The 12,297-nt window shown below is 33.1% G+C and overlaps 1 protein-coding gene across 10 annotated transcripts; it reads right to left on the bottom strand.

The window, feature by feature from the left end:
• Nucleotides 1-3,664: 3,664 nt before the first annotated feature.
• On the bottom strand, nucleotides 3,665-8,953 carry LOC112294523 (pyruvate kinase, cytosolic isozyme). Of its 10 annotated transcripts, none has more exons than XM_024545044.3 (6): nucleotides 8,913-8,953; nucleotides 6,658-6,982; nucleotides 5,746-6,207; nucleotides 5,193-5,504; nucleotides 4,570-4,886; nucleotides 3,665-4,289 (listed from the first exon to the last, which is right to left on the bottom strand). In XM_024545044.3, the coding sequence occupies exons 2-6, from the start codon at nucleotides 6,928-6,930 to the stop codon at nucleotides 4,091-4,093; spliced, it is 1,563 nt and encodes a 520-aa protein (XP_024400812.1). In that variant the 5' UTR covers nucleotides 6,931-6,982; nucleotides 8,913-8,953; the 3' UTR covers nucleotides 3,665-4,090. The 10 variants fall into 10 exon arrangements, with proteins under 10 accessions (XP_024400812.1, XP_024400817.1, XP_024400819.1 ...); XM_024545049.3 differs by having other exon boundaries at nucleotides 8,883-8,953; XM_024545051.3 differs by having other exon boundaries at nucleotides 8,853-8,953.
• Between the last annotated feature and the right edge of the window lie 3,344 nt (nucleotides 8,954-12,297).

Consider the following 12,297-nt stretch of genomic DNA (forward strand, 5'->3'; position numbering starts at 1 on the left):
AAGGAGTCAATAAGAAGGAAAAAAATTTGGTGATTAGCTCATACAAAATAATGAATGCTAGCTCATTTAACTTTTTATTTTAACATGTTTCAATTTATTTTATTTTATTTGGAGGTATTATATATACTATCATTTGTGGTATGAAGTTAGCATGTAGTTTTTAAAATTTAGGCATTATATGCAATTTAATTGCCACGGTATTCAGAAGCATGGTAAATATCAAATATTTTGTAGAATATTTGATTTGTTGGGATTTACTTCATTTGATCCTATATTTATCTAAGAATGATCTTATTAAGCTATTTGTATAAAAAATTTGTGAAAAAAAAGTGAAACTCATTAAGAAAAGTCTACAATGAAGATGTGCACATCTTAAAACTAATAAAGTATTATTCTAGCTTTTACATACTAATCAATACAACTTTGAGTTCTATACAATATCTAATTGTGAAGAATTTTTTATTATAATACATAAAAATTATAAAAAAATAGTATTTTAGAAAAAAAAATCTTTAAAACATGTTCTTTTGTATTTTTAAAAATTATCACTTTTAAAACAATAATCATTGATATAGTCAACAATGTATAGAAATTCTTGTTTTAAGTACATCTTATTAGAAACAAAGATAATATAGGGATAAAAAGATTTTTTAGAAGTATCTTAGCTATTGTATTATATACAATTTATTATAGAAAATATAAACATATGATATTGAGTTGATATTTTAGATTTTAAATCTTTTAATGTTACTTAATGCCAAAGACATAAATCACAAACAATAAAAACTTCAATATACTCTTGTGTCACTCAAAATCATAGATATTCACTCAAAAGTAGTATAGTACTAAAAACAAGAATCACTATTGCTAAAGACAAAAAGACTAAAGATTCTTAAAACAAGACTAAGAACAAGAAAGGAATTGACAAGAGTGAAGAAAGCTTTACTCTTACTTCTATATATACTATTTAACAAAGAGCTACATAATGACGTCTTGTAGAACTTCCAATATGTGTCCAACTTGCAAGACATGTATCTAACTTACAAGACAAGTTTCTTACATATGCACCATGTGGCCAACTTATTGGCCAATTTTTTTACCTAGTAATTAACTACAAACATGTATAAAGTCAAATCCACACTTGTAAAGCTTCTAAGAAGTTTATTCATAAGATGTTATCAAATCTACCTTCATTTACCTTCTATCCAACTCTTCTTATCAAGGTAATTATGTATGTCCGTAATACTCATCTATTTTTTCATACTTCTTTTAGTATATATTTTTTTGAAATTTAATTTTGTTGGTATATTCAGGTATATATTCTAAACATGGTATTTGTAGAAAAATAAATAAAAAATGATGCAACTTTGGCATGCTCGTTTATTGACTATGTATACATTGCTACAAATTAGTGTAGATTAAATTATAGTTGATAGATTTGATGCTAGAAGGAAATCTATCAAAAATAATTATGACATTATTTATGACATCATCAAGAAAAAAATATAAATGAAGAAGATACAATTATAAAGTCTAGCTTACACTATTTGCTTGACAGTTACAATTGGTATGGTTGCTTCTTGTATCAATTTGTAGCATTGTACTTATTGTGCATATGTTCTAGACTATTGTTAAATATTTTCATGTAACTTCTATAGTCATACCATTGCACAATCAAATAAATATAGGAGGATTTGTATGAAGAATAAAAATTTGTACAATAGGTTCTTTATCTATCTAATGTTTTTTATACTTCTCTTCCCAATATATTATTTTACATATCAATGCTCTTTAGTAATAATGTCATAATCAGTGTGCAATTATAGTTAAGAGAAAAGGAGAACATATAATAATGTTAGTTTCAATATTTTGGCATAATTTCTTATGCCAAATCAGCTTAAAATAAACAAACATTATAGATTGTAAAATGTCAATTTTAAAAAAATTGGTATTATAGTAGCAATAAAACAACAAAAACATGAAATATGAATCTTTAATAGTTTAATTCTTTGGCTCTTATTCTTTTATAACATGCTATTGTCAATATATACTATTTTTTTAAATAAAAATTAATATATTTTGAAAAAAAGTGATCTAAAAATAATTAATTAAGTTTGGTTTTAGAAGCAAAAGTATAATGATTATTAAATTTTGGATTTCTTTTTCAAGATGTAGATAGAAAAAATTTATATAATCAATAAATAAATTATTAAATTTAATATTTATAATTTTTTATTTATTTATTTTTTAAAAATATGTATATTTTTAGTTGGTGTATGTATGACATTGTATGTAATATAAATTAATATTGTTTTAAAATACAAGAATAAATTGAATAGTTGTATTATTATTCATATGCTAATGTGTATACAATTATTCTTTTATTACTATACTTATAATATCAAGTAACATAATATTAGTATAAATTATCTTCTTATTCATTTACTTATTAACCATCAATGTTTAATTAAACTAGCTACACAAATAATATTTGATTTACAATAGTCTTCAAAATATATCTTGAAAGCTCTACTAATGTGGTAAAATATCTTTAATATTTTTAGATATAAATAATAAACCTATGGATATTTGAAAGTACTAATTATTATTATTATTGTTATTATTAAGTTGTTATAGTGTATTTGTTTTTGTAGTTAAAAGCTTAAATTTGAGAGTAGTATTTTGTTATAGAAATTTTATATATTATATACTTATTAAATGCATATTTTAAAAAATATCACCAAAAAAAAATTAAATATTAAAAAAATATATATAATAAAAAATAATAAAAAATTCTTAAATAAGTAAAATTATAAAATAACATCTATGCCTATAAATTTCTTAGAAAATATAAAAATATTTTTCATTTAAGTTACTATTATGTCAATTTTATGTAATTGAACTTTATTTACCAAAAAAAAACTTAATTAAATTTACATTAGTTATTAATTTATTTAGTAATAGGATAGTAAGAATAATTCTATTGATATGAAGATAGAATAATATGAGAAGTAAACCATGTTTGTCCACACATATATATTAAGCTATACATTACAATTAAAGAATATAAATCAATAAAATGTAGAAGAATTAGTAGTATAATTAACTCAATACAAAGAAATCAAATTCAATTAAAGTTAAACATATGCAACTTTTGTTCACAATGGTACTAAGAAAAAAAATAAAAAATAGGTAGTTATAAATTGAGAAATAAAAAATTAGTATGAAAATATAAAAAATTAATAAAAGATATCCAAAATCTGAAGTTTTCCTTATTTATTTATTTATTCCTTTTTTCTATCTTTCTTTTTTTGCTTAAGAGTTATTTAATTAATTCTTTACAATGAATTTGTGATTGAAGTTATTGTGTATTACTAAATAGTTAAAGAATCCTTTCATTATTATCACATTTTTAGAAGAGCCATCATTCAAATTTATTTCAAATACAAAGATGTTATACAATTCTCCTAAGAAGAATAGCACAAATGCTCTAGTACCAACATATATATACATACGTATACATATAATTTATTTATTTTACTGATCATTTTGAACAGCAACCGATGACTGAGCGAACATATGAGTTGAAGGCATCTTGGCATAATCATATTGATAGAAGGGAGAGCACACAGCAAACGACGGGTAAAAGCATCTGGGCATCTAGTTACGAGTCGGAAATGATGCAGTGCTCTGCATGTATTAATGAAAAAAAACAATAACTGGCATTCAAAGACACCAAGTTCCAAACCTTGAAGTCACAATTTCGACATAAAATCCTCCGCCTACCGCAATGGATACATGACCCCAATTCACAAAAATGTTTCCAACTGTATGGGAAAGGACCTGTGCTCGACGTTCATGTTTGCACCCCTCACAAGCCTGAACCTATAATTAGTGCTGCACTAACTATTTGATCTCGATTTTACTGTCAATTACAAAGAATGGGCGAGCAATAGTGCTGAACACGGTCCTCTACCAGACCTCCAAGTCTAATGGTCCAATCTTTCATGAAACGTTCCCAACAATCATCGCCTGCTCAGAGCGAAAAATAGATGTCCATTGATATGCAAAAGTATTGGGTATATCATGATTATGAGGAAGCAAGGTCCTTGACCTCAATGATCTTGATAACTGATGCCACGCCAATGCGGTGAAGGGCCACAACGGAGTCACTCACAAGACAAAGTTTGCGCTTCAGCGCATATTTGACAGCTGCGTTCAAAATCTCTTCTGTCGACTCTGAATCAGTGGCCTTTGCAGAGCCTTCCGCCAGAAGTGGAATCAGACCCCTGCATTCAAAGCGCTTTCCAGCTGAGCAAGACGAAGTTGAACAAAAACTGTAAATAGCGGAAAGCTAGAACACAACAACACAAGCTTTGACATGAACAACTAGTACGGAAATCAGAATCAGAATCAGAGTCTCTCCACATATCAGCCGAACCAGGTTTCAACATAAACCGGTTAGCAAATTCAATGGAACTTGAAAAGAGAAGAACGAGATCCATAAGCATCATATGAAGAACTGTTGCCACAAACTGAACATGGATATATGTTCTGTATGTACACTACCTGCAACAAAGACTGTGGTGGGCTGGAGACGGCGCGCTGAAAGTCCATTCCAAACCATCTGTGGTCATAACCGGAACCGCGACCGAGAGGATTGGTACACATGGCCGGTATTTTGCCACAAGCCTCGCAGTGCTGCCTCCCCGTGTCAACACAATGATAAGAGAGGCCCGCACCTTGTTGGCGGTCCTAACAGCAGAAGATGCCAGACTCTCCAAAGGGCTCATTGGCAAAGGAACAGACTTCATAATTTCCTTAAAGATTGATGCATAATCCAGCGCAGCCTCAGCCTCCTGGCAGATCTGGGACATCACTGCCACCTACGTAAAGCCATTTGCCTCATTAGCAAGTCTGTTGTCATGTCGTGACTGAAGACATCCAGATTCACAAGATGGTCATAAACGGGAGAGTAGTGGAAATTCTACGACGAGAAAACAAGCGAAACGTTACATTTAGCTGCAACTTGTTGATGTCTTTGTGGATGGACTAGCCAAAATCCTGCCTTCAAATTTGCAGATTTCGCTGAATATAGTTAATATGTGCACAATCCTACACAGACTTTCCATATTCAGATGACTGGGTGTTTGTTTTGGATCAAAAACATACGCAGCGTAAGAGGTAATTACAGCGAGTTCAGGGTAAGATCCATTTGCAGTCTCTCCACTAAGCATCACAGCATCGGTTCCATCGAGAACTGCGTTCGCCACGTCAGTGGCCTCTGCACGAGTGGGACGAGGGGACTTGATCATGGACTCCAGCATCTGTGTTGCAGTCACAACTGGTTTTCCTGCTGAATTGCATTTGTAGATCATCATTTTCTGTGCCAAAAAAATCTTCTCAGTCGGAATCTCCATTCCCAAGTCACCTCTTGCAACCATCACTCCATCCGTCTCTTTCAAAATGTCATCGAAATTGACCAGACCTTCCTGGTTCTCAACCTGCATGGATCCATCAAATGATGAGAAGCGAGACAAGCGCATTGCAGAGTCACGAAAAGACGAGACACAGAGAGAATCGTCTCCAAATTATTGTAATGAAGTAGTTCCACATATCCCTGTTAGGACTGCTGTTCGCTTACAGAGAAAGAAAATCGTCAAGTTCGAATTTAGATGAGTGCAAAAGTCCGAGTATAGAACTGAATTCAAGACAGACGAGGAACAGTAGCGTGCTTCCACTTACCTTAGAAATAACATGAATAGAGTCAGACGCCTCTCCCAGCAGCTTCTTGATTGTCACCACATCCGAGCCCTTGCGAACAAAGGAGGCTGCAATAAAATCAATTTTGTTGGGAACACCCCATTGCATTATATCATCGATATCCTTCTGTGTGATGGTGGGTAAGTCCACAACAATACCAGGTAGGTTCACGTTTTTCTTCTCTCCTAGCATGGCGGTGTTCTCGCATCTGGCCTTCACCATGCCCTTCTCAGGATGACAGTCGAGCACCGTCATTGTGATTGTGCCATCAGAGCACAAGATTGTGTTCCCTGGCTCCAAATCTACTGCGAGTTTCGCATAGCTCATGGCTATCATGTTCTCGTCGCCCAAGTGGCTGTAGTCAGTAGTGATCCAAATCTCATTGTTGCGCTTCAGTTGAATTGGCTTGCCAGCTGCCAAACTCCCGGTTCGAATCTCTGGCCCCTGCCAAGATCAGAAACGAACGACAAGTATGGGCATCAGCGCCGCTATAAACCTCCAATTTTATTCATTTGTTAAGGATACAGTTGAAAGCATCTTTAAATAGCATTTTACGTTCAATTATAGAGGCTTCGTACACTGTTCACATGTATTCAGTTATCTGACAATGCTCAGTTGTAATCATGATGAAATAATGAAATGAACCCGTGCCTCCACAAGCAACTAGCCGCAACAAGCTAAGTCTTGAGAAAAATTCCCGCATGTGTAGAATATATTGAATGATAGAAAAGATAAAGACCTCGGCAATCAAGAGGTAACTTAAAGAAACAACACGTGGACATAAGGGGTTACATTCCTGTTTAAACAACTGATTTACAGTTCACAGATACGCAAGTATCACAAAAAGGTACTAAACGTTATAAAATGGTGATGGAGAAGGTTTGATGAGTTTACCTTAGTATCTAGAAGAACTGCGCACATGGTTTGCGTGTTAGCCATGGCCTGTCTCAGGCTGTCCAGCGTGTATTGATGGTACTCGTGTGTTCCATGGGAGAAGTTGAACCGGGCCACGTTCATTCCAGCTCTCAGCAACTTCTCGAGGACATGGACCTCTCTGGACTTGGGCCCTAACGTGCAGACAATTTTCGTCTTGGAGATTTTGAGATGACCATCGTCTTCATTAGCATCTAAACCTAGAATATGAGCGATGTCAGTCTTCGTGGCCATTGCTTACTGGCTCTTCTCACCTCTTGAAAAGTGATGCCTTGATGCAGATAATCTTCACAAAGAAAACAAAAACTCGTGATCAGCTCGTCATCCCCAGGATATCTACGGAAAGTTTTCAATTAGATATGCATGGTGTAGTCCAGACGGCTACCAAATAATAATAATAATAATAATAATAATAATAATAAATAAAAATAAAAGAAGAGTTCACATTTATTGACAATGTTCACCGATAAATTCTTCACCCAAGGGGTGTCAAAAGGCGTACTCAGCGCCCTAAACCTAGGTGATAGATTAGATGAATAACGTCTTTCGAATATAGTTCTACATACTGATATATCATAACCGTGCTACTGCAAGTGATCAAATAGTTGTTCAAGAAAAAAGCATGCGAACTGGACTATCCACAAAAGAATCCTAAGTTTGTTTAGGATAGAAACGCTGAAAATCTCAAAATTTCAAAATTTGAAGTGCGAATCATAGCAGCTGGAGAAATGATGAACACTCAGCTAGAATCAGACTAACTGTCCTTACGCTAGAAAGAGGCAACGACGTTGCATGAATTAGTCTGATCCTACAACTTCACGAGTTAAAATCCACAACCAGCTCAATTTCAAGAGAACGTACTCAAAGTGGTACTTTAGCTTGATTGATATGTAAGATTTTCCAAAAATGTGACGAAGAAACACACAAATCACTTAGCAAATATTTTCTCTGAAATACCCTCACGCTGGTAAGGATTTTGCCTCGTCAAGGACGAATCAAGTCTTAAACTGCAATGCATTTGCCATTACTCCCCACATTCAAACATATCAAACCATATCTACTGCAATACCATCCAATTTACTCAAAATGGCATAACTATGACGATTTCTACGGATTCTTCAACGTTAGAACTCCTCTTTTCTGCAATGACCACAGTTACAAGCTTTTACGAGGCAATTTACGGTTGAACATATTTTTCGTCATTAATAAAACATTGAGCCAAGACTCCAATTACCACAATCGGGCGATTCCATCCCAAGTTACTACACAATCGGCAAAAACAAGCAAAAACACTATTACACAAACCGAATCTCATAACTGTGTGTAAGAGAGCAATTAAACCCCCGAATTCGCCACACTTGGAGCAGAACTCAAATCAGAACCGTTAACGCTGAAAATTCGGGCTAACAACAGCCCACGAACTCAAAAACTAAAGTAAATACGCTCACGCTCAACAAAAAGAAAAAAAAAAAAAAAAAAAAGAAAAAGAAAAACCTTTATTTCTTAAAACAACCATGACAAGCGCAATAGACCCAGTAAAACCTGTCTCTAGGCTAAAACACTATGACGACACAATACAGCATTGGTTCAAAACCCTTCTCACATTACCTTCCTAATCCAAGCTAAGCTTTGAAAGCTCAAAAACTTGGAGCTAACGGTGTGGTAAGTAACGATGATACAAGGCCTACATAACTCCAGCACCTTCCTGACACAATGGTTTCAATTATGACCAACACAATTCACTAAAGCACCCTCTAATTACCTTCCAGCGGCATAATTATAAGAAACTCTTCGGATTTCTTCAAGATCAATGACCACAGCAAGCAACTCCATACCAACAGAACCAAAGATATCCAACGTGAAACTAAAAACCCCGTGTAAAAGAACAACAAGAAGCATTCAGAAGCGAGTCAAAGGCCAATTGAGCAATAGAAACATCCCATACGAACGTGGATGACACTAGAGAGACCAAAAATTGTCACACGAAATCAAAAGCGTCCACATTACCCTGCACGCTCGCAAGCTCAAACTAAGACATAAACCCAACCTTTAAGAAAGGCGGTGGTGGTACACCGAAAGCAAAAAACATGCAGAGGAAGCAGCGGAAGCATCCAGGCAATCCCTCACAGAGCTACAAAAACCCACGAGAAAAAAACCTCCCAATGCTGCAGAGAGACGAAAAGTACAAGTGCCGCTGAAGAGATGAGTCGACAAACCTCGCTTTCGTTTGCACCACGAACTGGTGTCGAACGGTACTGCAAGACAGACACAAACTGAGTGACGAGGCTGCTGAGGTTTAATCGACGAGCGACGAATGAAACCAGAGCGCGAGAGAGAGATGGAGAGAATCTCTCCACTCCAACGATTGGAATAGTTGTGGGCCACAAGACGGGGTTGTGGCTTGTTGGGTGTGCAGCGATTGATGGAATTACTCTAAAGCGAAAGCCCTGCCCACTCCCTCTCGATAAACCCTCTCCACCTCCGAGTTCTCCGTCGCGCGATGGCGGACTCGGGGAGCAACGCCCCTCGGTGCTCCTCTTGAGCCACCCCTGCTATGAAAACGTTTCTTTTTCCTCTTTTTTGTTACTTTATCGTTGTCCCTTCGGATTCCGTTCGTTTCTAGAATTGTTTTCAGTTTAGTTAGGGTTGAAAAATTGCCACTAGGACGATGAGACCAAGGCCGGAAAAGTGGGCCCCATGGAAAAGCAAAAGGTGGGGCGGGGGGAGTGAGGGCTTGATGATTTGCTCCACTTCATCGAGTCCTTGCTCTCAACAATCTAAAAGAGTTGGGAACCCAAAAAGTGATAAGAAAGGGAATAAAACAAAAAGATAAAAATAAATAAATAAATAACAATATTTTTAGTATTAAAGCCATAAAAGAATTGATATGGTTTTATGGCTTCATTCTATTTGACTAGGCTTATAAGGGAATAAGCTAAGATATGTAAAGATTATCAAATGTTTACCCTTACCCTCTTCTCCATATGAATTGTTTTATGAGTTTCATATTAAGTAGAATTTATTTATTTGTTTTTTTTTGTTTTGTTTTTGTTTTTTTTTTTTGTTAATGTATTAGAAATTTAAGTCTTGATAAAAATAAAATAACAAAATCAATCCCAACATCAATAACAATTAAAATAGTTTTTGTATGTATATATATATATATATATATATATATATATATATATATATATAATATGAAGTATTGTTTCTTATCCTTTCATTTCTTAATTTTGTTTTCAACACAATAGTAGAAAACTACACTCTTTGAAAATATCATCATATTATACTTTTTAATTATAAAGATATAAATAAAAAATAAATTTCAAAATAATTTAGGTGATAAGTCAATTCAATATAAATAAAAAAATCATGTAAGTTATTAAATTGTAATGTAATCACAATCTTTGCACAAATACTACCAAAATTGAAGTCAATCTATCAAGTCTTAATAAAAATAAGTTGGCAATTGAAAGCATATTAAACATTAAACTTTTTTTAATGTAAATAAATAATATGTGTTTTTATACTATATTTTTTTTCGATATATATATATATATATAAGATTTTTTTTTATTTTTTAAAAAATTTTATATGTGCGCCACATAGTTAACTTGCTCCACAATCTACCAATATAGGTGGCTTGTGGTTAATTTATTGAAAAAGTTTCTAATCTACCAATCAACTATAAATATATATAAAGTCAAAATTGTGTCTAAGAAGCTTCTAGGAATTTTTTCTAAAAGATATTATAAAATTAATATATTTTTATCTACTTCTATCTAATTATATAGGTAATTATTAGAATAAATATGTATGTCTATGATATCACCCTCCTTTTTAGGAAAAAATTTCTCAAAGAGTAGTTATCATATGTTGAAGAAATTTAAGATGTTAGAAATTGTGATTGCCACATATTTTGATCTTTGTTTTCTTTGAAGATGGTTGATAGGTCCTCTCAACTAATAATAATGTCTTATATCAAGGCAAGAAGATTATCTTGTTATTTGAGTATTGTTGAGACCTTTATAACTTTCTTAAAAAAAATATTTAAAACATTGTCAAAAGTTATTTCTACCTTCAATAAAATCACCAAATATCACAAGCCTCTTCTAAGGTCATGATACTAAATACATTGTATCTTGCCACCTATTCAAAGAATAACATGTCATTCTTGAAGATCTTCATCTTGATTTCATTGTCTTGAAGGTCATGACAATTACTACGTTTTGACCAAAAGTCAATAAATAATAGTTCTTGAGTTGAATTATCTTATTATTGGTTCTCCATCTCATTAACCTCACAAATTCACATAACCTACAAACAAAAATAGAAGCTAGAATGCTATCTTTTTTAAATTTTGTTTTTTTTTTTATAGCAAAGATTTATTATTCTTCATTATGATTTTGATGGATATTATCAATAAAAAGCCTCAACCTTCTTTGCTACATTTCTAAGATTCTTTATTGGCTTCTATGAGCATTCATTAATATTAAATCTATAATAATAAACAACTTATTTCAATCTATTTTAGCATTTCTTTAAATTTAAGACTTCTTCTACTTCAAATTCTTCATTGTTATCTACTTTTATAAGAGGAGGTGGCATTTGTTTTCTTCTCAAAATATTCATTATCTTATATGGGTCAAAAATAGACATATGGAATATGAAATGGATCTTTATAGACTTTGATAGATGTAATCAATAAGTAATAAAATTGATTTTTTTATAAATAGGAAAGGTTTAAGTATCAAGGACATGAATCTCAAAGAAAGAGAATCCTCAATACACTCTTCTATCACTAAAGAGAACTAGAAAGTCATTCAAAAGGTGATGTAATATTAACTAAAATGGCTATTGCCAAAAACAAGAAAGACTAGAAAGACTTGAAATAAGACTAAGACTAGAAAGGCATTGACAAGAGTGAAGAAAGCTTCATTCTTGCCTCCATATATACTATCTAACTAAGAGCTACGTGGCGATGTCCTATAGGACCTCTAATATGTGTTGAGTTTGCTAACCACATATCTTATCTTGCAAGGCAAGTTATCTATGTATGTGCCATATAGCTGGCTTGTTCCACAAGCTACCAATACATGATTAGCTTTTTAGCCAAGTTTCTAACCTACAAACACATCTAAAGCCAAAATCGCATCTATGAAGCATCTAAGAAGCTTTTCTAGAAGAATTTATGAAATTATTCTATATTTACCTACTACTACTTAATCATATAAGTAACTATTCAGGTAAATATATATGTCTGTTACATTATCTCTCCTTCTAGGGACGAGTTGCACAAGCAGTGGTCTTCATATGTTGAAGAAGTCCAAGATGCGACAAATTATATTTGCTACATATTCAAATCTTTGCTCTCTTTAAAGATGGTTGATAGGTCCTCTCAACCATCTATAGTATCTCATGTGAGGTCGAGAAGACCACCCCATTATTTGATTATCATTGAGGCCTTTATAACTTCGTTCAAATAAAACATTTGGAACAGCGTCAAGAATTGTTCCTACCTCTAATAAAATCACTAAACATTGGGAGTCTCTTCCAAGGTCGTGATACCAAACACGTTATATCTTGCCATCTATTCAAAGA

Source organism: Physcomitrium patens, chromosome 17 (assembly GCF_059467195.1).
Source record: "Physcomitrium patens ecotype Gransden chromosome 17, ASM5946719v1, whole genome shotgun sequence".
In the NCBI taxonomy this organism is placed as follows: Eukaryota; Viridiplantae; Streptophyta; class Bryopsida; order Funariales; family Funariaceae; genus Physcomitrium; species Physcomitrium patens.